At 46.6% G+C, this 25,159-nt stretch overlaps 1 protein-coding gene across 1 annotated transcript in view; it reads right to left on the bottom strand.

Moving 5' to 3' along the window:
• The window catches only part of CGNL1 (cingulin like 1), a gene marked incomplete at its 5' end in the record, with an annotated part of 101,240 nt that overhangs the window by 9,787 nt on the left and 66,294 nt on the right, over positions 1-25,159 (bottom strand). Inside the window, 6 exons of the mRNA XM_082649009.1 lie at positions 8,672-8,761; positions 10,983-11,144; positions 14,584-14,754; positions 16,335-16,487; positions 21,703-21,807; positions 22,733-22,939. Coding sequence (XP_082505135.1) covers positions 8,672-8,761; positions 10,983-11,144; positions 14,584-14,754; positions 16,335-16,487; positions 21,703-21,807; positions 22,733-22,939 — 888 coding nt within the window. The remainder of the gene's footprint in view (positions 1-8,671; positions 8,762-10,982; positions 11,145-14,583; positions 14,755-16,334; positions 16,488-21,702; positions 21,808-22,732; positions 22,940-25,159) is intronic.

Genomic DNA, 25,159 nt, shown 5'->3' with positions numbered 1-25,159 from the left:
CAAGGCGGCCTGTAGGGCCTTGGAGCTGGCCTACAACGCAGTGAAAGCACATTCGGTGCCTCCCGCCTGCAGTGCGGCGCTGTGCAGCCCTCCTTCTAAGGCCCCGGTCTCCATCTTTCAGCTACAGTAGCCATTCCATGACTCCAGACCTTTAGGGGCGTCCCCAGAAAAGACCCACTCGGTCAGGGTGACAGCGAGTGTGTGTTTGTGAACACGTATGTTTGAGTGCCGGGGGAGGGGTGGTCTTGGAATGATGGGGTGGGCCCATGCATTCGTTCAGACTGTATTATCACAGCCCTAGGCTGGACAGCGTGACAGTACCTGACCTCATTATAGGCTCGTGGGGGACAAATGAACAAGCCCTGTCCCTGTGGTCAGTGTCACTGCAATGGGGAAGGACAGCATGCTGGCACAGGGTGCACGGCAGTGGTCACAGCCCAGACTGGGAGGGTCGAGGAAATTCTCCAGAGCAAGAGACGCTGAGCTGAGATCTGAGAGCTGAGAGGGAGGTCAGAGTCAGGCAGGGTGGGGACGGGGTGGGAGAGGAAGTGCAGCTCTCCTAGCCAGGGACCACTAATGAGAAAAGGCAGGAGCTACGAAAGAGGAAGGGAGCGCTGGAAGAATCAAGAGCACTGAGGTGGACACGCAGGGAGGCAAGGGGACGGGTTAAGAGCTCAGGTGGCGAGGCAGATAGGGAGCAGTCACACAGGGCCCGTTACAATATTGTAACCACAGCGAACGTCTGCATTGCACTTAACAAAAGTAAGTCTGCAGCATTTTTATAGCGTTATCTCATTTCATCCTCACCACCACCTGATGAGGTGGGTACTATTAACATCCCTAGGTACCCCTAGAGTCCAGGGGAGTTTGCAGATACAGGTGTGGAGACTGGGTGATGCCAGCTGAAGCCACAGGACAAATGAGCTCACCGAGGAGAAGTGCATGAAGAATGAGGAGAACCGTGCCCTGGGAAGGCCGCCCCGCTCCACTTCGTTAGGGGAGGTATGGAGAAAAGCAGGACACTGACCTGCTGCAAAGGCCCAGAAGGGCGAGGACAGAGGAAGATGCGTCTAGGTTGGCCAGGAAGATGGCTCTGGGAGGCTCAGCAGAGAAGGGAGAGACAGGGAAGCCCCTCTTCTCTAGAACCGTAGCGTGACAGATGACAGCTCTGAGCCGAGGGCTGAGGAGAGCTCAAGTAAGGGGTTTGCAAGACAGATGCCCACAGCTGTTAGCAGACCGAGGAGGAGAATCACTGAGGAGGAAACAGTTACAGGTGATGGACTGTAGCGGGACGGGAGTGTGACAGGAGACTGTTCAGGGAGGGATGCAGGCCCACGCTGGGGGCAGCACGGGAGTGGGAGAGAGCCCAGGAGAGGGACGGTAAGCCAGGGCTCGGCGGGGGGGGGCAGGGAAGGCTCCAGTAGCTCGGAGACCCAGAGGCAGCAGGAAGGGAAAGAGAAGGGAAGGGAGATTATTTCCCCAAAAGTTAAGGGATAAGGAAGACCTGGAGGCTTGTCGAGAGAGAGGAAGAGAGAAAGAGAGAAGTTTAGTTGCTGGTGGCGGTGGGGGGGGGGGGGGGCGGCGGTGAGGCCAAAATCCACCAGAAGGCAATAAAAGGCCGTGGGGGCAGAGTCCAGGGGCTCTGGCAGCTGTTCAGCAACTGCGTGAGGAGGCAGGCAGTGACTTCCACAGCTGTGCTCCAGGCCTGAGGAAGGAGGAGGGAAACAGAGAGAACCAAGAGCCCCTGGCGACAGGTGCGGAGTGACTACGAGTGTCCACGTCTGAGCCTGTTAATTCTCCCAGGACTCTCTGAGGCAGACGTTACCACCCCCACCTCCCAGGTGGGAGGTTCAGGACTGGCGGCCGTTCCCTTCTCTGCCAACCTCCCAGGTCCCTCAGTGAAGGGCAAAACCGAGAAGTAGGAGTTCTGGGGGGGCCTTCGGAGCCTAAAAGGAAGAAGCACCTCCAGTGGCATGAGGCAGAGAAGCGCTGTGGAGGGATTTAAAGATCGCCAAGGGGTCCACGGCGCTGGGCCCAGGCTGGGGTTCAGGACAAACTTAAAGAAGCGGCCATCGGCCAAGGTGTTGCTCCCTCGGGGCTACTGGCTGGAAATTGTGGATCCTGCCAGGAAATGAGCCTCCCCGTACAGAGGGGCACTCAGGAAACAGCATCCCGGAGGTCCCTGCAGGTTCAAGACCTCCCAGGAGCGCCCCAGGCAAATGCGAGTCTCCAAAGGAAAAACAAAGCAAAACAGTAATTATTTATACCCCACCACATCCCCTCCAAAGATGGCTATTAAAATGCAAGTGTAAAATAAATCAGAGTGAAGAACAGGAAGGAACAAATGTGAGACCATAAAACTTAACAGTTACTGTCACCGGACAGTCAATTTTCCTCCAGTCTTTTTGGCAAACATGATAGGCTTCCTTCAGGTCTTCAAAAAAGGAGAGCCAGACCCTGAATTCTAAAATAAATACACCAGCTGTACACCTGAAACTAACACAACACTGTTAATCAACTATACTCCAATATAACATAAAAACTTAAAAAATAAATTAAGTGTGAAATGAACAAATTTTTAAAAAACACCACGCGGAGCCGTACACAAGGAATACCACGTGGTGTTACGGACAATACGCCCAAGGGTGGGTTTCACCATAAACCACACGTGTTTCCGTCGAGTTCCTCAATACTGTGATCTCCAGGAATGGCCCCGTGACTCGTGAATATTCCACATCAGACTCTTCTCACCCTGAGCCCACATTGGGGACAAAAAAAAAAAAAAAAGAGAGAGAGAGAGAAATGGCCTCTGGCTTAGCCAGCTTCCTCCTTTGGACCAGGGAAGTAAATCTGAGGCTGAGAAAACATTTCTTTATGTAAGCTTAGCGCTTTACGTTGCTGTTTACCCTTCAACTATACCAAGTAGACCAAACAAAAACTTTCCAGTCGAATTAAAAACAGAAGGGGAGCCGAAGGCAACAGTTATCACAGCTGGATTGAAAGAATGCTAAACCCTGAGCACGTTGATCGGAAATAACAGTATCAGATTCCAGTGGGTTTATGTCAGAGGCACCCGTGACCTGAGCCAGCTCTAGGGATTAGAAGCAGCTGCCTTCTGGGTTAATGAAAAGCCAGAGATATTTATGATCACTAATAATAATATTTAACCCCATCACCTGTGTTTACCGTGGGGCTGTAAAGGGGTTGGTGAGCACACACTCTTGGCTAGTACTAAAAGCGATACTCAGTCACAAGAAAGGAAAATTATTATTAACCCACTGTACACATTGGGTTTTTGAGTAGTCTTTACAATAGGAGGCAGTTCTGAGACCAGGATCATTTTAATTAAAGAAGAAAAAACAAAAAGAAAGAAAGAAATCCCCTTCTGATCTTTCACGTGCTGGCTGCAAAGCAGCCTTATTTCCCAGGCCGGTATTCTGGTGGTTGCATCCCCCTGGTGCAGACTGAGGAGCAGGTGTGAGCCAGCCACTCGGGAGCAGCTCCTGAAAATGACTGCAGAAGCCTGCAACTTTATCCACTGGGATTTACCCTGCAGTTGCCAAGGCAACAGGGCAGCTCTCCTCTTGCCTGCTGGCTGCCTGGGTTGAACAAATGGTCCTTCCACTGGGCTGGGTTATCCTGGCCTCCGTGGCCAAGAGAACACCTCTCCATCTCGGCCCAGATCCACTGTTAACTGTAGGCACTCAGCCACCAGCAGTCACGCAGCAGTGCCCAAGGAGCTAGAACATCAGCCTGTGGGACACATTTGCAACACCAAGCTGGGCCATCTGAATCCTGGACTCAGGACGAGGGTCAGGAGAGGATCAGGTGAAAATAAACCCTCACTCATATTAAGAGACACTGTGGCATTATTTTTAAACTTGGGCACAGAGACCCAAACATTTGGGGTGTTTTTACCACCCTCAATATCCGACGCTGGGATGATGGGAACAGGTGGGAGGTGATGGGCTTTGGCTCCACACTTCTTACAAGCCTCGAGACCCTAAGGAGCCAGTTAGCCTCGTGAGCCCTGAAAACAACAAGAGGAAGCATGCAAGGCACGGGCACAGCGCCCAGCACCCGGAGAACCCTCAGGAAGGACGGCAAATATCGTAAAGGGAAACAGGGCTTTAGAGGAAGGAGAGGAAAAAGGATTTCTCCGGATTTAAACAGACCCAAAGCCAGTATAGCACCCACTATTTCATTCAAATTTCCTTCAACTTTAAAATATCCTGGGGGATGGGATGAATTGGGTGACTGGGATTGACATATACACACTACTATGTACAAAACAGATAACGAATGAGAACCTACTGTACAGCACAGGGAACTCTACTCAGGGCTCTGTGGTGACCTAAATGGGAAGGAAGTCCAAGAAAGAGGGGATATATGTATACATAGAGCTGGTTCACTTTGCTGTACAGCAGAAACTAACACAACACTGTAAAGCAACTCTTCTCCAATAAAAATCAATTAAAAAAAAAAAAAGAATATCCTGAACGTGTATCTAAAAGGAAGGCCTTAGAAGGGCTGGGAACTTACAAAGAACGTTGCCAGCATTTACTGAGCATCAGATGTTAAGCACGAGAAAGTGGAAACGAACACATGAAAAGGATAGAATGTTTGATCTCACAACCGCCTCTCCTGTCCTCTGTCCCTGGAAACAGCCCAGCTGAGGCTTCACTCAGGCCCCCTTTCTCCTGCCCTTACTCCCATCCCCTTCGAGAACACTGTGTACGCTTCACTGTTCTGCTCGACGACCTTCCAAGGCTCCCCACTGCCTTCAAGGTACAGTCCTTTCAAAATCCCTTAACCTGCCTCTCCCGTTATTCCCTCACGGACACCAGAAACCTAACCAAGCACAGCAGTCCATTCGTTGCTCCGGAAAATGCTAAATAGACCCTACTTCCCAATCCCTGTTCACACCCTCCACCATATCTAGGATTCCCTTCCCATTCCTTACTTTGTCTAAATCTTACCCTTTCTGCAAAGCCAGCTCCGGGCCAGCCTTCCCCTAAGAACTCCCACTGTCACCCTCGCTATCATGGTCTTTCCCTCCTTAGCTGCCTGACTCTTTCACTTGGCATTTAGTACCCACTGCTTTTTCTTGATAGTTATCCATTGTTTAGGGAAGCCTCTGCTCCTCAAGCCAACCACAGTGCCTGCCTTGGTCAGCCGTGCACCCTGGCTGGATCACAGGTGATTCTGGGCCTCGGCTCTCTCATCCACTGCACAGAAGGTCTGGGGAAATGAACCTGGAGGTCCTCGCCACATCTAAGATTCTGTAAATGGTGTAGGCCATTCACTAAAATACCGGAAAACCTCTTTCTCTGTTTTCCCACCTAAGCCCTGTCACTCAGACTAGGAGAATGAATGGGAGATGTTCAGAGGGTGCCAAAAAAAAAAAAAGATTTAGACAGGGAGCTTGTGAGCATGCAGAGATTAAGTAGAGAGAAGAGCTGCAACCTTTGACTTTTTAATTTAAAGAGACCAAGATCCAAAACATAAAGTTCCCCATGCCTTCCCTCTTCAGAGCAGTTTGCAGCACATCCAGACCGGATGCTACAAATCAGGTTGGAGAGGACAGACAGGCACCATTTCCTGCTCCTTAAGAGACATTTCCCGTGAGGAGGTGTCACAGGGCAGCATGTGAGGGGGCGGAGAAGGGGTCTTAGGTTTAGAAGCTTCCCATTTCTCTGATTCGGGCAGGAAGGCAGCCGGTACATCCCTAGAAGTTAACCTAAATGAACTGAAACAACTTCAGAATCAAGGCCCACCTGTCTACACTCAGAGCCCTTTCTTGAACCTTTACTTTAAGAGGCAAGAAGCGAGTCTCCGATTGACCTTGACTTTGAGTGAGAAGTAAATGCTTTCCTGTAAGGTGGGTATATTTGACAAACCCATTTCTCTACCCTTGCTCAAAAATCCAAAGGCACCTCATGCCAGAAGAGAGCACTCCATCAGGAGACCCCACTTCATCTCAGCGGTTTGTTTTGTTTTATTGTTTTCGTAATTCCTACCTCAGTTTGAACACGATGCTCAATTTCTCCACTTTTAACAGACACCAGGCTTTACCCTCCCTACCCCAGAGAGTGCAGTGAGAACAAAGAAAAGTGACGAGGAAAATAGAACAAATAGAGCAAAAAGGCTAGAGACATTGGTGAAACCCATCTTTTCAGGCACATAAACTCAGACACAGGGAGGGAATGACAGAGTTAAAGGGCGACTCAGACACTTAATTTTATAAGACCTTCTCACAGCATTTCAGTGTGAGAATTCAGAAAAGACTTCAGAAATCTCCTGGACAAACAGCATCCTTTGCATAGATCTTAGAGGCTGCGCTCAGAGGGGTGGAGACTTTCCTGGAGCTACGTGGGGTCGGTGCAGGAGGCTGGACAAGGGATTCTTCTCCCGAGAACAAGTACGTCCCCTCTACTACTTCCTCCCCGGGCTTACTTTAGGTTCTCAGCTCAGTGAAAATATTTTCAACCTTGAGCAGATCACAGAGAGCAGTTCTATTACCCACAAATCCTGTTGAGAGAAGAGAGAAGAGGCCCAAAGCAAACAGACCTAAGTGACGGGCCTCCTTAGTGTTGGGCCATCAGCAGACTCAAGGGAGGCAACGATCTCTGGTTCAGTTTGTCTGTGTTTTGCTTCGGGTCTGGAAGGCTGTTTTAACTGCCTGGTTATTGATAGGATGACATACTTCCCCACCACTCCTCCTTGCCTAAGTTGCAAGAAGCATTAGCAAAACAAATTCAGGGCCACTTCTCGCATCATCACCAACGCTTAGCAGATCCTGAAAAGCCCTGTGGTAAGGGGGCGCCTTAGCCAGGCCGGCAGGAATTCCTAACAAAGCAGCTTCTATACCAGCAGGAGAACTTAGAAAATGCAGACTTTACTAAGAACTATTAGGTCTCAAACGTCAAGGTTGGGCTCTCCACCCGAACTTCAGGTTTCCATGAAGGTCTTTCTCTAAACTTTTGCAGCTCAGGTCAGGTGGGCTGCCACCCCTCCAGAGGAATGATACTAGCACCATAAACAGGACTGAAATATGTGGGCAGAACCCAAGTGCAGTGGGAGGGTGGATGGAGCCTCTGCTTGGAATTTCCTTCACTCTCGGGAGCAAAGGAGCACCAGAATCCGACCTGTTTGCAAAGAAGCTGTCAATAGGGAAGCGAAGGCAGATGGAAAAGAAGCCAGTGATTCACCTTCAGCTTTGAACAGGGGCTACCAGCCTAGAACGGCATTGTCCCTAAGCGCTGGAAGCTCCAGTTCTTGGTCATCCCAAAGTGTGGGAAAGGTGGCACATAGGAGTAAGGAGAAGGGTGAGCAGAGGAAAGTGGGAAGATTCCATATTAATTTTGTATTAATTTGTACTTCAGACTTTTTCTTTAAATCCTTCACACAGATAATTTCCTAAATTATACTCAGTACCATCCAAGGCTCTTAGGTTTTGTTTGCATTGTTTAATTAAGAAAGTGCCCAAAGCAAATCAAAAGGTGAAGAGCTTTCTAAATGTCTATTAAACGTACAGTTTTACTGGCACCATTTTCAGGAGCTGGGCGTAAAAATAAGTTGCCATTGAAAGTACATCCCATCAGAGGTTTCTATAGGTATCCGAAGGTATCATGTAAATAAAAGGCTGAGATTAGTGAATACAAACTCTCTGTAAAACCACCACTGAATGTTCTGAATCCTTGTCCCATAATATTTCCACAGTTTTATCTGTCAAATGGTTTGGGCATGCAATGGGGACACGGTAACCAGCTAATGGTGCTACCACTTTCTAGTGATGTGACACCCCATCTCCAGGATATGACTCAGGCACTCTGAACTTTTTTTTTTTTAATGCAAACATGGAAACAAACCCTCAAAACCTTGGGATTATCCCAAGTGTAGTTTGGGAAATTAGTTCCATTACGTACAATGTGAGGACAGTGAACGATCCCTGGCTGCCTCCCAGTGTTCCTGTAAGGATCAGATATAAGTGAAACTCCTGTCATTTGAAAACTGCAAAAAGCACTCACTTGCAAGGTACTGTCACTGTACTGTGGATGCCTCAGAGGTGTATGTATTGCTAATTTGCTGGCAAAGTTCTTTTTTTTTTTTTTTTGCGGTACGCGGGCCTCTCACTGTTGTGGTCTCTCCCATTGTGGAGCACAGGCTCCGGACGCGCAGGCTCAGCGGCCATGGCTCACGGGCCCAGCCGCTCCGCGGCATGTGGGATCCTCCCGGACCGGGGCACGAACCCATGTCCCCTGCATCGGCAGGCGGACTCTCAACCACTGCGCCACCAGGGAAGCCCTGCGGGCAAAGTTCTTAACGGAGAAGACTGCATCATATCATTTACTTCCCATGGCACTAATACAGTGGTAGCTACCAAATTTCATGATTGCTTGTTAAACTAATGATTCTTAGAGCCTCAGCTCTAAAAGCACTTTGCCTATTGTGACTAATACATTGTTATACATGACCACTCTGGAAACTTCCACTCTATATGCTCCATGTTATATATTACACCTCCCTCTTAGTGACTGACCCCACCTTCCATCCTTTCCATCAGCCAGGGACTTTCTCTCCCTCCTCCAGCTGAATCCTCAGGTTTAACCTCTCACATTTCCTTTTTCATGCAGGGTGATCCACTCACCACTCAACTACAGAACAGTACCTGTTCCCTGCCCCGAGCGATCCTCTCAGACAGCGAATCCGAGTTGTTTCTTTCTTCTTCCAGCTCCATCTCCAGTTGAGACACCTTGTCCTAAGAAAGAAGTCACAAACACAGCCTATTTAACTTGCACTGACCAAGTTTTTAGGAGCAAGGACTGCGCTGTGGAAGGACAACCCCAAGGGCAAATCAGAGCTGAACACCATGAATTAGAGTTTGGAGGAAAGATGTGTCTTTTTCTCATACTGTGCAAAGTACATCTTTTTAAAACTGGGTTTTATTGCTTTTATAATGTAAAATATAATTGTGCATCTAGAAAGTACATAAAAGGAGAAAACAATATTTACCCCAAACCCTAACAAGCACTGAGGATATTTTAGCATGTTTCCTTCAAGCCTTTTTTTTTTCCTTATGAATCAGTAATTTTACAAATATCTACCTAAGCTTAACAGGTATCTGTTAAAAAACAATGGAAACCAAGATATCGTCCAAGGCACACTCCTCTAAATACTCTAAACTCAGGACAATGTTCTTCCTCTCTCCTGCTCAGGGCTTCCAAGACCCTCCCAGGAACAGAGTCTAGAACAACCTTTTGCATCTGCCTTTTTCTGCTAGGGAACCTCATATACGTAGCGCCATGCACTCCCAAATCCCCATCAGAGTAACATAAAGACAGCCAGCCCATTCTGCTAAACCGAATATTCACAGAAGAGAAATTTCTATCTTCCTCAGCCTTCCTAATTTAACATCACTGAGTATTAAGAGAAAAGTACTTCAAAGTAGCTTTGTGTACCAAAGGGGGGGAAAAAAAAAAGAGGCTCTGAACACAAACCACCCCACCTCGAACTGGGGGCCTGTGGGGTTTGTACATGTGTTTCTCCTGCCACCAGCCAACGTGTCATATGTCTGGATTAAGTCAGAGCCATGAGCCAGACACACTAAAAGCAATCAGCAGTACGAGTTTCTATGTGAGCCTGCAGCATCTGTACATAAATATTGTCTCTGCGATTGTCAAAGTTGGCTGACACGCCTCCGTATGCACCAAAAATAAAACAGAACTCGTGAATGACTAAATGTCTGTGAATGCCTTCCCTGCTGTGAGCGAAATCTACAGAGAACCCAGAAAGTTCTCTCCCAGGAGTCCAAAGTCCCCAAAACCAACTCAGAACGGCTGGGTCCTGCACCAAACCTCCTTGTTTGTTCAGTGGTTCCTGACCCCTCCCAGGCCAGTGTCACTCAGAATCACCAAAGAGCCACAAGTACCGCATTTACATACGACAGTCACCTGGGTTTCTGAGTTTACAGACAATCGCCTTTATTGAGAGAGCTCCTGAGTCTGAGAATTCATCTGTTAAGTGTTAGTAAAGGAACAAGCAAGATATGAGTCCCAACAAGACAGTCCTGCCAGCCGCCTCTTAGGGAGGAAGCACCCTCGGGTGTGCCGCACAGGGGCGGGGTCTTGAGAGCGGTTCATTTTATAATTAATGGAGAAATAGCTCTAATACAGCACAGGGGCAAATGAAGCTTAGCTATGCCATGGCTTCTACACCTTGAGTTAGTAAAAGGAAATGTTCTTTTTAGTCAGAATATTCTAGAAGGAGATGTTCTGGCAACCTAACGTGTGCCTAAAAGCACCTCTTCGCAGGGCTCTCTTCTTGCCTATAATCTGTACTGTACAGAACCCAGCAGGAGACTTCAGGGGGTCAGGCCAAGGGTCATTACGCCAAAGGTTTTCACGTCACTGCCTGACGAGGCTTTAGCTTGTGTTTAACCAGATTGTTTGGGTCCTAGAATAATCACTTCCTAGTTACCTGGGTTGACCTTAGCTTGACTTAAAATGATCTCCCCTAATGAGATTAGAACCAGGACATCAGCAAAACACACGGCAATCTAGCGGTGGGGGGGGGCCATGACACCCTAACCAGGTAATTCTAAGCCTCTAAAAGGGCCCATCTAATAAAATCTTTAATGGTTGAAACATCACTCCCTGGATATCAACTGCTACTAAGTCCCCTGGAGGTTTTAAAAGTTATTTCTATTGATTTGTGAAGTTGAATCAGGAATTCCACTGATTTTAAATTCCAGCTCTCTCTCCCTGGCCTTGAGCACTGTCTGACTATTTCCATCATTCCTTCCAGCTCTGACGTCTTATGAGTCTACAAACTACTAGCTTCTTCCTCAAATCAAGAAATGACTTTACTGTCTTGCTGTTCAAGAGAAAAAAAGCCAAAGACTGCCCAAAGGCTGAGGCGTGAGCGGAAAGTCTGCTTCCCTCGAGTCCCACGCCCGCGTCGCACACGCGCCGCCCACAAACCTCCAACTGCTTGAGGAGTCGGCTTCGGTCATCCTTGAGGTGACTCTTGGCTTCCAGCTCGTACTCCAGGTCCTTAAGCGTCTGCTCCAGAAGCTGCCTTTTCGTGAGCGCTTCCTCCTGAGCTCTCTGGTAGTCCCGTAACTCTTCCTCCAACAGACGCGTCTGGAATGAAGAGGGGCTGGGGTGCTTATCCCGGCAAGTCAGGAGCACAGAGATCTCATCAACGTGCAGGCTGACCCTGAAGAGGATTGGGCGGCCCCCACACTCCACTGGGGTTCAGAAGCCCGTGAGCAAGCGCCACCTTCGTCTGGGCCTCAGTTTCCTCTTCCGTAAAAAGAAGTCGCTTTTCCAGCTACAGAGAGCAACCCATTGGGTTATAAATTCAATTCAGTAGATACTGGCCATCGTTAAATATAACAGAAAAAAGTATCAGAGTAGTACAAGCAAATATTGTTGTAGGTCATGGCTGAAGATACCCGAAAGCCCTTGAACTAAGTAAGAGCCTCCCAGAGTGTAATCTATCACCCACCCGTATCAGGCTCCTCTCAACAGAGGTTTAAAGCTGGGGGAAGATAAAAGCTAAAATCATGACCCCAAAGCAACCTGCAGGCACAAAATCTATTAATATAAACATGTAAATTAAGTGAAAACCACTACTCTCCAGAAGAATATGTTATGTTGTCAAATTTTACAGTGTTTTGTTCCTCCACAAGGTGGCACTGAACTAATAGTTTGAAGAAAGTGCAACCAACAGCTTTGATTCGCAAGGGGTTGTCTGTGTTTTCCACTCCTCTGGAATCTCCCCAAGGGAACTAGGCAACTCAGCACACAGAAGGTACTCCTTAAACATCTCTGTGGACTGATTCGGTGAAGCCTGAGGCTGTCTGCTTGGTTCTCAACTTCCTTCCCTCCTGGAGGTGGTATAGGGTAGCAGGTGAAAGCACAGTCATAGGAATTGAATACACCAAGGGTTAATTTCCTTCAGGGAGTATATGATAGCAAGTGGCAAACTTCATGAAAGAGTACCAGCCTTTGGGGGTGATCTTCACGGAAAAGTTGGGGAAGTCTCAAAGATACTCTTTTTGGGGACCCAATAGGTTAGGCTACTTTAGGAAGCCCAGAGGGAAGACTAGGAACTGTGTTCCTCTCCTGGAGGCTGATAGGAACACCTGAAATTTCTATGAAAACAGCAGTCTTAAAGAAGACTTGTCCAGATAAAGACCTAGTCTGGTTTTGGTGGTGACTGAGTGAAAGCACAAAGTGAAAATCATCCCATGGAAAAAGGATGACGAGACATTCTTTGGATACAGAGGTACTCCAGAGCGTGAAAAAAAATCTCTCCAAAAAAAAGTCTTTAAAAAAAAATTCTCTGTGCTTCAGTTTCCTGATTTGCAATATTGGGATAAATATAAAACCTACCTTACAAAGCTGTCGTGAGACTCAAATGAGATAATACCCCCAAAAGAACATGGGTTATAGAGTCAGAAAGACTGACAGGTAATGGTACAGCTCACCCTTCCTTCCCCAATGCCCAGCACATTCCTACCTTCCGACGCCCAGCAGATCCCTCCTAACATCTATTGAGGGCTCTATCATACCAAGAGTATTCATTAAGGATATGCACAAGAGAATAGTACAGCATCTGGAATCATGAGTTAGTAAATAACTTCTGAACCTACTAGTGCTACCTTTAAGTAGTTGAAGCTGCTCTTTGCTAAGTGGGATTTAGAAAATAAACTGAACAGTGAACTCTAAGTCTTAATTCTCTAACGATGACCTTCATCAGAACTTTTCTAGCTCTATGCCAAAGGCAGAATAGGTAAAATGCCTATTTCTCTCAAAGCAAAGGAGGCAGCACTACAGCACTTAGGGTGGATGGACCCTTGCAGCATTTTTATTTCTGAGAGCTTTAACTCAGCTCAACCAAAATGTGGTGGAGGGTGGTGAACAGAGTTGAGCTTGAGTTTCTCAAGGATCCCAAGTGACCTTGGCTTACTAATTCATTTTTGTTTTAAACGACTCCATGACTTCACCATCCTGACTTAGGGTGGTGTCTGACTGCAGTTTCCTTCTAGACTGATGAGGTGTCTGTTTCTGCCATGCAAATGGAAATAGTGCCTCACAGGGCTAGACCGCTGAGAAAAATCTAGGAAGTGCCGTCTCTGTTTTCATCATAAGGAATCCTTTTTGGAATTACTGCCCTTTTACAAACAACACTGGTCTCTATCTGGCCTTAACTAATCTCTCTGGATCTCAGTTTCCTTATCTAACTAGAGGGTCTCTAAGGTTCCTTCCTACCCGAAGATTCTAGCAGAGTAATAATTACACAAAAACCAAGGGAAAGCACTTTACAGGGGTCACCGTGACACTGATTTTCTGAAATCAAAACAGGATACCAGGTGTTCGTTTGCATTCTGGCAAGTATCAGGATCCTCCCACCCAATTGCTGTAGAAATGATTCTTCTTCAGGGCCAGAGAACTGTGCTGTCGATAGGCTAGTTTCAGTTCTTACTAGGAGTCCTGTATCCTAAGACCCTAAACCAGAGGGGACCTGTTACCAGGGTCCTTTCAGAAGTATTCTAGAAGCCTGTAATAAATATCCATTGTTCTTTCACACAGTTTCAGCGCTGACTCATGGGCGACCTTCCTTTGATCATCAAAGATAATAAAAGTTTGTTTTCTGAAGAAAAATTTGTTTTCCTGTGGAATCTTAGTGCTCTTGGCACTGCTTATGAAAAAAAAAAGCAAGCTTTAGAATTAAAAAAAACAAAAAACTAATATCAGTGTCCAGGATATATAGACCCTCTGCCATATAGTCTCACATGTTACCTCATTTAATGACTAAATCATTATTATTTTGTATACTTTTAAAGAGGGAGAAACAGATGCTCAGAAAATTGGGGTAACTTGCTCAATGTCATGCAGCTGGCAAGAGACAGAGCAGAAATCAGCTTACACTGTACTTGCATTTTACAGCCTTCAGCTTTCCATTAAAATAATCAAAAACATTCCCTTTATTACACCCAGTTCTTCAGAAGTCCAGACTGAAGGAAGCTAACATTTGGGTTACTCTGCCCTATTATTCTTAAATATAAAACCAAGAATATGTTTTAATAATTTCACTACTCATAAATTCCTGAAGATTTCTGTTTGTCCCCATTATTGTTGTTCTGAAACTCTTACCCACCACTCCCACGGCAATGAAAGTCTCTATATGTATAATTTTAAACGAATGGCAAAAAAAAGAAAAATTAGTTATTATAATCCCTGTTCTAAGATTAAATGAAAACAATGATACATATAAATCACTTAGACACAGCTGGACACACTACTGGTGCTCCACCAACGGCAGCTAAGCTTTTTAGGCAGATCTTGGATTAATCACGAAAATGGTCCAACTAAAGCTGTGTCCACGTAACCTCAGAGGCCCTGGGTCCTCTGTGTCTTGGAATGCCATCTGCCCCAAAGTAACCATCCCGAGAAGCAAGCACACACGCTGTCTTAAGGATCTACCCCAAGCCTCTCCTAGAAGAGTTTCAAAGCAGTCTCGAAGGATATTCTGAACACGGGTAAACCAGGAACTGCTCTGGCCAGGCATTACCTCATCCTGCATTTTCACGGCAGTCAGACGGGACTTCTCTGCCTCTAGAGTTTTCTCCTTCAACTGCCTTTGCATTTCTGCAAGTTCCCTGCGATTTTTCTCCTTGTATTCATCCAGCTGGTTCTGGAGCTCCAGCGTTGATGCGCGGGACACCTCAACAATGTCAGCCATCTGGAAGAAGTGACATGGGTGAGAGCCCACCCTGTAATGCTCCATCTGGGGCCAGGGAGCTAGGTGTGCGTCCCAGCTCAACACGTCTCCTCTGCTTTCTTCTGGAGCACCCTACCCCAAAGACTGCAAAGCACCTGGTCGTGATCTGCCCAGGATTAGTCTCCTCTAACTTGGAAGCAGCATGAAGGTGTGAACAAGCACATCCTCTGGAGCTAGATCCACGGTCTTGGGTCACATCCTCGCTCTGCCACTTACCAGCTACATGGCTGGGGCATTACCTACTCTCTCTGGGCCTCTGCAGTGTACTCCTTAAAAATACTGAAACCATAATCTTTACCTTGCAGGGCTGTTGTCAAGATTAAAACGATACATAGAGACGGAATTCTAGTTAGATACAAAATAGCTGGTAGCAATCACACTGCTGGGCATATACCCTGAGAAAACCATAATTCAAAAAGAGTTATGTACCACGATGTTCACTGCAGTTCTATTTACAATAGCCAGCAGATGGAAGCAACCTAAGTGTCCATCATCAGATGAATGGATAAAGAAGATGTGGCACATATATACAATGGAATATTACTCAGCCATAAAAAGAAATGAAATTGAGTTATTTGTAGTGAGGCGGATGGACCTAGAGTCTGTCATACAGAGTGAAGTAAGTCAGAAAGAGAAAGACAAATACCGTATGCTAACGCATATATATGGAATTTAAGGGAAAAAAATGTCATGAAGAACCTAGGGGTAAGACAGGAATAAAGACACAGACCTACTAGAGAATGGACTTGAGGATATGGGGAGGGGGAAGGGTAAGCTGTGACAAAGTGACAGAAAGGCATGGACATATATACACTACCAAACGTAAGGTAGATAGCTAGTGGGAAGCAGCCGCATAGCACAGGGAGATCAGCTCGGTGGTTTGTGACCACCTAGAGGGGTGGGATAGGGAGGGTGGGAGGGAGGGAGATGCAAGACGGAAGAGATATGGGAACATATGTGTATGTATAACTGATTCACTTTGTTATAAAGCAGAAACTAACACGCCATTGTAGAGCAGTTATACTCCAATAAAGATGTAAAAAAGAAAAAAGAAAAATAGCTGGTAAATGACTGGCACACAGTAGGTGTCAAAACAATGGCAGCTACTCAGGGTGGCTCCATCAGCTCTGTGCCTTTTCCCTTCTGGGTGTTTTAGGGCAGAGGAGCAGCAACTACTGGGCTTCAAAACTGCCTTTCATACTCCTGCACGAGAAAGAGACGTGCAAGTACACAGATGACGCACAAAGACAGAGGTTTTGATTCAGGTAACATCTGTGAAGTCTGCAGTGACGTGCCAGGCTTCTTCGGGCAGCTGTTGAGAGGAGCTGGGCCCAGGATCCAGAGGGCATTTCCTAAACCAGTTCCCCTGTGACTGGGATTATCAACAAGTCCGAAGAGCTGCTTCCCGGGAGCTGCAAATCCCTGACACATGTGTGCTGAGACACACTGCAGGTCTCCTCAGCTCTATCAGGCCCTTACGGGGGGGGCTGGGTCACACGCCCTCTCCCTCCTCCTCTCCCTCCCCTCTTCCTACCCCTCACCTCCTTCTGCAGTTTCTCGATGGTCTTGTCAAGGTGCCATCGCTCGTTCTCCATTTCACCCTTCAGTCTCCTTAACTGCTCCTTCTGCTTCGTCTCGTCTTTTAGCTTCTCAGACAACTGCCTCTGCTCCTGGGTGGCCTGACTCAGATTTCTCTGCAGATGGCAGGGAAAGGACAGTGCTATCACCTACCTACCAGGTCAGCCACAGAAACAGGTGGCAGAGGGAGTTTCACAGCCACACCACAAAGCAATCAGACCTGCTACATCAGTGATAACAAAAAGGATCAAAATAAAGCCATCACAGAGACCCAAGGACATTGTCGGCTCTGCAATCCAGGGACCAAGACGCAAAGTTGATTTAACCAGAGACATACGCAGGAATGAAGGGCAGACGAAGGACGCATTACAGAAATACAGAAAACGGCCAAGGCTGCTGCAGGTGGTGATTCAGGATAGTGTCCAAAAACCTGACAGAACTCATGCTTGAAAACTGAGGTAAAGTTATACATTAGACAAACTTAAACCCATGTGGCAATTGACATCCTGTGATAAATAGCACTGCACCTAATGTTCGAGCATTTTCTCTGCTGTGCAGATGATTCTCACAATTAAAATAGCTAAAAATGAATCTGTAAGAAAAAAGAACATTATCCCATGGGCCAAGAGTCCACTTGGGTAGGGGGAGTTATAATCAACAGAATCCATGGGTTGGACTCACACATAGAAGGAAAGGAATTTGGCAATCCACAAGCTGATGAACCTGATGGACAGAAGGTATTAAACGGGAGAGACACTAGTCAGGAAAAGCACAAACGAGTGGTTATTTAGTGAATCAGCACCAAATACTAATACTTCTTAAAAAATGTACCATCTTGGGTGCGATGTTTCCCCTGGGTTCCTCTGAGGCTCTCATCTCACAACATTATACAGACTGATGTCCTTTACGTAAAAATCATGCAACTCTAAAAAGAAAAAAAAGAAAATCCTAAAATATCTTTGGAAGATTATAGTGGCTTCTTTAAACAGCTGAGTGTTAAGGCCTTTGGCATAAGGATATCATGAAGGGGCACAGCTCAGAATGGGGGAGCATGACCCAAACAGGAGCTAGATCATAAGAAAAATGTTATCAGGCACTGAGGGCTGAATGTGGGTTAGTACAAGTACTGCTTAGGACCTACTCAGTCTTGTGTCCCTGCAGAGGCTGTATAAGGACAATGGTTGTATTTGTACAGTGCTTAACAGTTTACAAGCTGCTGTCACGTGCAGCAACTCAGGCGTTTTGAAAACACTCACAAAGCACTTCAGGCACTCCTGATTTGCAAAGCTTTGGAACAGCTCTGCTGGCCAGCCACATGGCCTGGGGCCAAAAAGCCACCTGTGGAGGGCTGCGCTCAAAGAAACAGCCAGCAGAGCCGGGCTGCTGAAGTTGATTGCTGCAGGGAACCAATGTCAACAAAAGCAGCTGGGGAAAGAGGGTGGTTAAAGAAAGGTAATCGGGAGTTCAGTGGGGGGCAATTAGCAGGAGTGAGTCTCACCATGGTCCAGCCGGACACACACCAGAGGGAGGGTCAACCCCTGGGACTTGTGTCTGTGGTTGATTTAGTGGTGTTGGGGGCAAAAAGCAGCACACAGGGTAAGGTAAGCAAGGTATGGTTGGTTCCTTCATGTGGGAGAAAGCTCTCAGGAACATGTATCTCAAAATGTCAATTCTTGAACAAAAACAAATACAGAAGGACATCAACACCTTCCCATAGAACCGCCAGGATCCAGCTCAACCCCTGCCCCTGCAGATCCCCCAGCCTCTCTTTTTCTTCCTTCTGGATCCCAATCCCAGGGGCCCCAGCCCAGCAGACAAGCCAGCCTCGGCTCCATTCAACTTCCACGTGGTGAGTGCACTTCTGTTTCACCCTTGGCTCGGGGAGGGCTCCCCTACCACCCCTCCACACTGGCTCTGCTCTCCTGTGTCACTGGAGACACCCCAGACTCCTCCACTCTGAGCCTGGGGCCTGGCCAACACCCCTGTCCCAACATACACATTTGCCTAGAATAGTAATTTCGCTAAATTATTTTTAAAACATTTCTTGCATGCTTGCCTCTACTGCAGGGTAGTAAGATCTGTAAAGGCAAGAAATAGATTTTCTATCTCAGTATGCCTCACAGTCCAGATTCACTCTTAGGCATATGATAAAAACTCAGTGGTTGAGAATTAACACCAATCCCCAAAAGTGATCTAAAGATTTCTTATACCAGAATCACCGGGCAAGGGTGGTGGACTGCTTACATAAAATGCAAAATCTAGCCTGTTCTAATGGAATCACAATTTTTCTTAGAGTGGAGCCCACACATTTGCATCTGAAAGTTCCTCAGATAATTCTAACATACTCTAAAGTTTAGAAATGCTGTTTAAATAATGCTCTGCCTCTTCAGTGATTCAAGAAATATGTTCCAATATGTCCACGCTGAGAAAGTATGTCCCAGATTCACAGGAAAAGCAGCCAACTTGGCAACTTTGCATTTAGGAGTTAGGTGTGAAATGCTCTATAGCTACAGTGACCGTATTTCCAAGACCAGCCAGACAAGGCCATTGACTAACACTGGGACAAAAATCTGAGGAAAATGTATCAGGTCGGAAAGTCCAAAACACAAGGTTGGTGGACGTATAGTGAGTGCCCTTGAGCTTGGGGACCATTATCTCAGTGGATGCAAAGCCTTTCACTATATGGTTGAGCAAGGTCCCGGTATTAACGATAACCAAGTGGCAGGTGAGCCAAAGTGCTGAAAGGAATGAGAGGTTTGATCAGAAGGAAGTCAGTCTCCTCAGAGCCCGTGCCACACAAGCATGGGGGCTTTCTTCTTCTCTCGCCTCAATACACAGGGTGGGAGGTGCAGGCATACAGAGGAATATATCATTATCCCTCCCTGAAGGAAAGAACTATGGCTTCCCCATCTGCAGAAGCCAGTTCTCAAGGGAATCAGAGATGTCTTTGCCATGAATGCAGTTCAAGTAGATCTACACAGCGGCGCACAATCCTCAACCAAGTGGTAGGGCTGAAGCAAACCAAGAACGGCATCCCCTTTAAGAACCTCTGTCTCTGTCTGAGTCATAATAAATCAGACCTAAGTTCACATGGTCTTCAGCCACTATGTAAAGAAATACATTTATCATCCACGAAGATGCAACAGATTGCTAAAGGCACAAAGATTTTGAAATGTAAAATGCTTATGTGAGGGGGGAAAAAACCCGGCTACTCTCTCCTCTTACTCTAAGGGTTAAGCTCCCTTCGGTTGCCAGCTTTGGGAGAAGCATGCAGAAAAAGTTATCGAACTAAAGGAATGACCGTCTGGTTCCCAAACTGAGAAAAAGCAAAGTATTTTTGAGTGATGGTGCACTTTTCACAGCACGACTTTTTTTGTTTTTTGTTTGAAGATTTTTTTTTGATGTGAACCATTTTTAAAGTCTTTATTGAATGTGTTGCAACACTGCTTCTGTTCTATGTTTTGGTTTTTTGACTGCAAGGCATGTGGGATCTTAGCTCCCCGAATGGGGATCAAACCCACACTCCCTGCATTGGAAGGCGAAGTCTTAACCACTGGACCGCCAGGGAAGTCCCTCATAGCACTGCTTTTGAGACCAGATAATTGAGATAATGATGGTTAGACTGTTGGAGCCTCTTAAAATTCTTGCTGGATTATGTTGCCAGTGGCTAGCACAGCCACGCACTGCACGAAGCACCCTCCCCATCTCAGCACCGCTGGGAAAACAGGCCTGAACAAAAAGTAACAGGTCAGGGATAATTTCCAAGGCAAGGATGGTGAGCCAGAGATGGGGGGTGGGTGGCGATTACATTAAGATCTTTAGACCTTGAGGCCATCATCTGTTGTCTCCGCTGAATTAGCTTTGAGTTGCAGATTCACAGCTGCTGAACCACTTCCTTCTGTGTGAAACTTTCTGGTTTGACCAAAAGATGATAAAGACAGAGCCTGTAATAGCTGCACCCAGTGCCTGGTGTGGACGTGACACAAAGGTGCACGCTTTTGCCCCTGAAGAGTACAAATGTTTTTCCTCTCTTTCTGTGCCCAACTAGCTCAGAGATTTAAACCCTGCACTTTGGCTGCTGCGCTGTAGCCATCACAAGCCTTAAACAGCAGCACAGTGAAACTGCCATCCACACAAAATCAACCAAACAAGAGTTAATAACAAAGACCTAGATTTAAAGAAAAAGAAAAAGAAATGCAAAGCAAGGACAGTCAGACACCAAAATGAGGAAAAGACAGGGCTTTACTGCATGCAAAAACAAGGTCTCTGTCCAAAGCAAGAGAGAAGGTGCAGATTCGGGGGTGAGAGCTCCTGAGTCGCGGCTGACCTGAGTGAACCCTAGTGCAAGCAGGTTCCCCTCCTCTAGCCCCAAGGAGTTGAAGCTGTATATGAAAGGAAAGCTGCAATTAGGCATTTTTAACTATGAATCCTGAGCTATCTCCTGACACTTTGCACGTGCCCCTCCCCGACCTATCCTTACAGACAAGCAAGTCCTAAGGGAAAACTTGAACAGCCTCCGCTACCTGCTCAGAAGCACCGGCTTTTACTTTTACCTCCTCGTAAGCTCGCCTGAGGGATGCTTGATGCTGCTGGTTCTTTAAAACCCCAGAGCAGGTAGAAGGAGGGACACACCTGGATCACGCTGAGGTCACTGTGCAAAGTCTATTTAGAACCTCCGTGCAGACTTTTTTTTTTTTAAAGAATGTACTTCAGGCTTTCTAACCTTCAAATGGGAAAACCTAATTTTCCAGGAACCTGCCTATTTTGAATAGAGATAGCTATCTAGTTTCAAGGAAATGACTTTCTCCTGCTCTTTTTAATAGCCATCTTGGAGGACTGCACTCTGAGGAGTCTATTGGCCCAGAGGAGAAAGGAAATTGGCTTCTGCCGCAGAGCTGACGCTACACTGCCTTGGGGACCAATTCTGGCGGCCTTCCTCACACAATTCATGTTTTATCTTTGGAAAGCTGTCAGGCTCTTTAATGTCTAGAGCAGGATCTCTCAACCTTGGCACTACTGACATTTGGGTAACTCACTGCTGTGGGGACTCTCCTGTGCACTGTAGCAGGTTTAGCAGCATCCCTGGCCTCCACCCGCTAGACGCCAGTGGGAGCTCCCCAGTTGTGACAACCAACCACCTCTAGACATGGCCAAATGTCCCCCAGTTAAGAACCACTGGTCTAGATAGATAGTCTGAAGTCCAGGACGGTTATTATTATGAAAGGAGCTGCCTGGAAGGACAGGACCAGTGGCGATCTGTACATGTCCCTCCGAGTTTGCTTCTCGAACTTCCTCTGTGGGGGATTAAAGACAACAGCCCTCAGAGTTTACCTGAGCATCTTCCAGCTCACTCTCCAGGGCCCTTCTGGCTGACGCTGCTTCTTTTTCTTCTTTTCTTGCATGCACGAGGGCCTCCTCTAATTGCCGAGTTTCTCCCTACAAGGAAACACGGGGTCAGTGTACACTCAGATGTGTGCTATGCCTAGGAAGCTGACTTGGTGGCATGAAAGGCATGCAGGGGGCATCCACAGACACAGCCAGCAGAGGCTGCAGTCACAGTGCACCTGTCAAGGGCCCACGACAGGACACAACAGCCGTACAGATGTGTGTGCCTGTCTGCAGCTCCATACTTAACCAGAGGTGAACATCCCCATCAATCATCTGAGATGATTTTTGGGAAAATACAAATATCCACCCTTAGCACTGGAGCTTCAGAAACAACAGGTGTTGAATGGACTCAAGCACACAGTTTTAGAAAAGCTTTTCAGGTGATACTGATGGATGACCATCTGGGGAAGCTCTGTGAGAATACACCTCCCCTTTACATTTCTCCTGTCCCTTTTTATCGTCAGCTGCCATCTCTCACAGCCGTCAGTACGTGTCTCTTGCTAACAGCCTCCCACTTCTAGAGATCTGGTAAACCAGGTAATTGGTTTGTTAAGACTTGCGTGACTTCAGAAACCGTCAACCAACTGTTAAAAAAAGAATAAACAGTCACGAGTGAGAATGGGTCCAACGGTAGTGTCCAGATGGCCTTTTTGGGTGTCCGGAGGCCTCTGCTCAGTGTCAAGAGGTTGAGCACGTCTGATGTCTGGGCAAACGGGGACTCCCGTGCCTGTACCTGTGCCTCCCACCGTGACTCCGTCAGCCCCGTTCTAGAAGCCCATCTCCCATTAGTGCCATGCAGAGAGGAACAGAAGCGATGGGTTACAGAGAGGAGATGATCACGCTTGCCCTGACCTTTCCTACTCCATTATGATAATAAATCCCTTTCTGCTTCTCCAGTCGCTGTGTTTTTCGTCACATAGGAAAGAAGGATCCGGCACTGCCAAGCCTGGGCTCGGGGTCCAGCGAGCCTCACCTGGTACTTCTTGAGCATTTCCTTCGCTTTGGCCTCGTCACCTTGCAGGTCAGCAACCTGCCTCTGAAGCCGAGCGACAGTGCGCTCCAGCTCATGGATGCTTTCCCGCAGCTTCTCGTTCTCTTCCTGCAGAGCCTTGGCGCGCATCTCAGGCCCGACCTGGGTTTGCTCTGCGGTGCTGCTCCGACTGGCCAGGACCTCGATGTTCTGTTAAAGACACAGAACAGGTGAGCATGGGAACCAGGGCCAAGGCGCAGCTCCCAACTTCGTGGATGGCTGGCATTTATTAAAACCCACTACGTGCCGGGCATCGTGCTAAGGCAGGGATCAGCGCACGACAGCCTGTTACTAAAAATAAAGTGTTACTGGAACACCGCCACGCCCATTAGGGGGCACCCCGTCCACAGCCACTTTTGTGCTACAAAAGCTGTGTCAGGACTTGTGGCCAAAGCCTAAAACATTTGCTATCTGGCTCTTTACAGAAAAGTTGTGCCGACCCTTGCCTGTGTCAAGTCCTTGACATGAAATTTCAACCTTTTAACAACTCTAGGAGGTGGATACTATCCTTATCACCATTTTAAAGACAAAGAAACTGGCGCTTGGGTAGACTGAAGAACTCGTCCAAGTTCAGGTAGGAGAAAATGCATTCGGGCAGATCGAATCCAGAACCTGTTCTTATAACCACTGATGAGTTCGCTTTCCTGACCCCTCACCACGTGCAGGGTCTCTTAGTAGAAGCTCTTGATGAAGGGCAATTTCTGCTTACAGGGTTTTTTTTTTAATGTCTAACACAAAATGGAAATTAAAATTTGCTTAAATTATGGTACAGTTCACGGTGCGAGCTCTAGGTACTACCACCTGAAAATGAGCATGTGCGGCACACAATCCGTAAGAGAAAGGAATGGGAACAATTACAGGATGATTATTGTTAACTCCAGATGTCACGTAGGCGTTTTATTTTTGACTCGGCATATTAGAAGTGATGGTAAGTGGCCTTGTCCAGAATTCCACCTCTCCCAGCAGACCTCTCATCTTCTATTTCTCCACTATGACAAAGATGTCAAAACCAGTAAACCCAGCACTCACAAAACAGTGCTGCAGATGCCTTCAAGCAAAGGAAGGCCCAGGGGAGGCAAGATCTGGCTTCGAAGGCTACGACACAGCCCACTTGGGAGAGCTATCTGCCGAAATCACTTGCTTGCATGGCCTTTCAGAAAGATCTTTAAATCTTGTAATAGTACAGGAAACTGTGTTATCCTGAACTTAACCAATCTGAGAGTTTCAGAAACCAGAGCATCTTTTCACAACCCAAATGTTCCATTTAATTCTATCCATCTGGGAAAGCTCATCAGAGTCAAGCTACTGAGTCAGAACAAGGCTGGCGGGCATTGCTAGGAGAACACTATGGTGCCCAACAGCTGGGATTTCTCTAATATTGTTTGGACATATCATCTTCTACCGAAACCAGCAAGATGACTGAGGAGATATAAAGTGTGGTTGAAAACCTGAGGAGGGATCTCAAGAATCCAGTAACTGGTCAGACGAGGGAAAGCAAGAGAAAAGTCCAGATTGTCCGTTCCTGCCCTAACTTTCCCATTAAGAGATAAGAGACTACAAAGCTACGGTTATCAAGTGATACTCAAATAAGGATACACACGTAGTTAAATGGCATAGAACTGGGTGTCTAAAAATAAACCCAATATTTACAGTCAATTAATTCTCAACAAGGGAGCCAAGATAATTCAAGGGGGAAAGGAACAGTCTTCAACAATGGTGCTGGGACTACTGGATATCCAAATGAAAAAGAATGAAATTAGAGCCTTTCTTTGTACCACACACAAAAATTAACTCAAAATGGATCATAGACCTAAATGTAAGATCTACAACTATAAATCTCTTCTAAAAGAAAACACTGGAGCAAATATCGTGAGCTTGAGTTACACAAGCCTTCTTAGATACAATACCAAAAGCATAAGTGACAAAAGAAAAAATAGATAAATTAGACTTCATCAAAATCAAGAACTTCTGTGCTCCTGATACCAACAAGGTGAAAAGACAACCCAAAGAATGAGAGAAAATATTTACAAATCATATATCTCATAAAGGACCCATATCTAGAATATATAAAGAATTCTTCAACTCAATAATAAAAAGATAACCCAGTTTTTTTTAATGGGCAAAGGATCTGAATAGACATCTTTCAAGGAAGATACACGAAAGTCCAACAAGCACATGAGAAGATGCTCAACATCATTAGTTATTAGGGAAATGCAAATCAAAACCATAACAAGCCACTTCACACCCACCAGGACGGCTATAATCAAAAAGACAGATAATAGTGTTGGGGAGGATGTAGAGAAATCAGAACCCTCACACACCGCTGGTGAGAATGCAAAATGGTGCAGCCACTTTGGAAAACATTTTGAA

This window comes from Grampus griseus (assembly GCF_964374135.1).
Source record: "Grampus griseus genome assembly, chromosome: 2".
NCBI lineage: Eukaryota > Metazoa > Chordata > Mammalia > Artiodactyla > Delphinidae > Grampus > Grampus griseus.
This window is presented reverse-complemented; position numbering and strand designations above follow the sequence as displayed.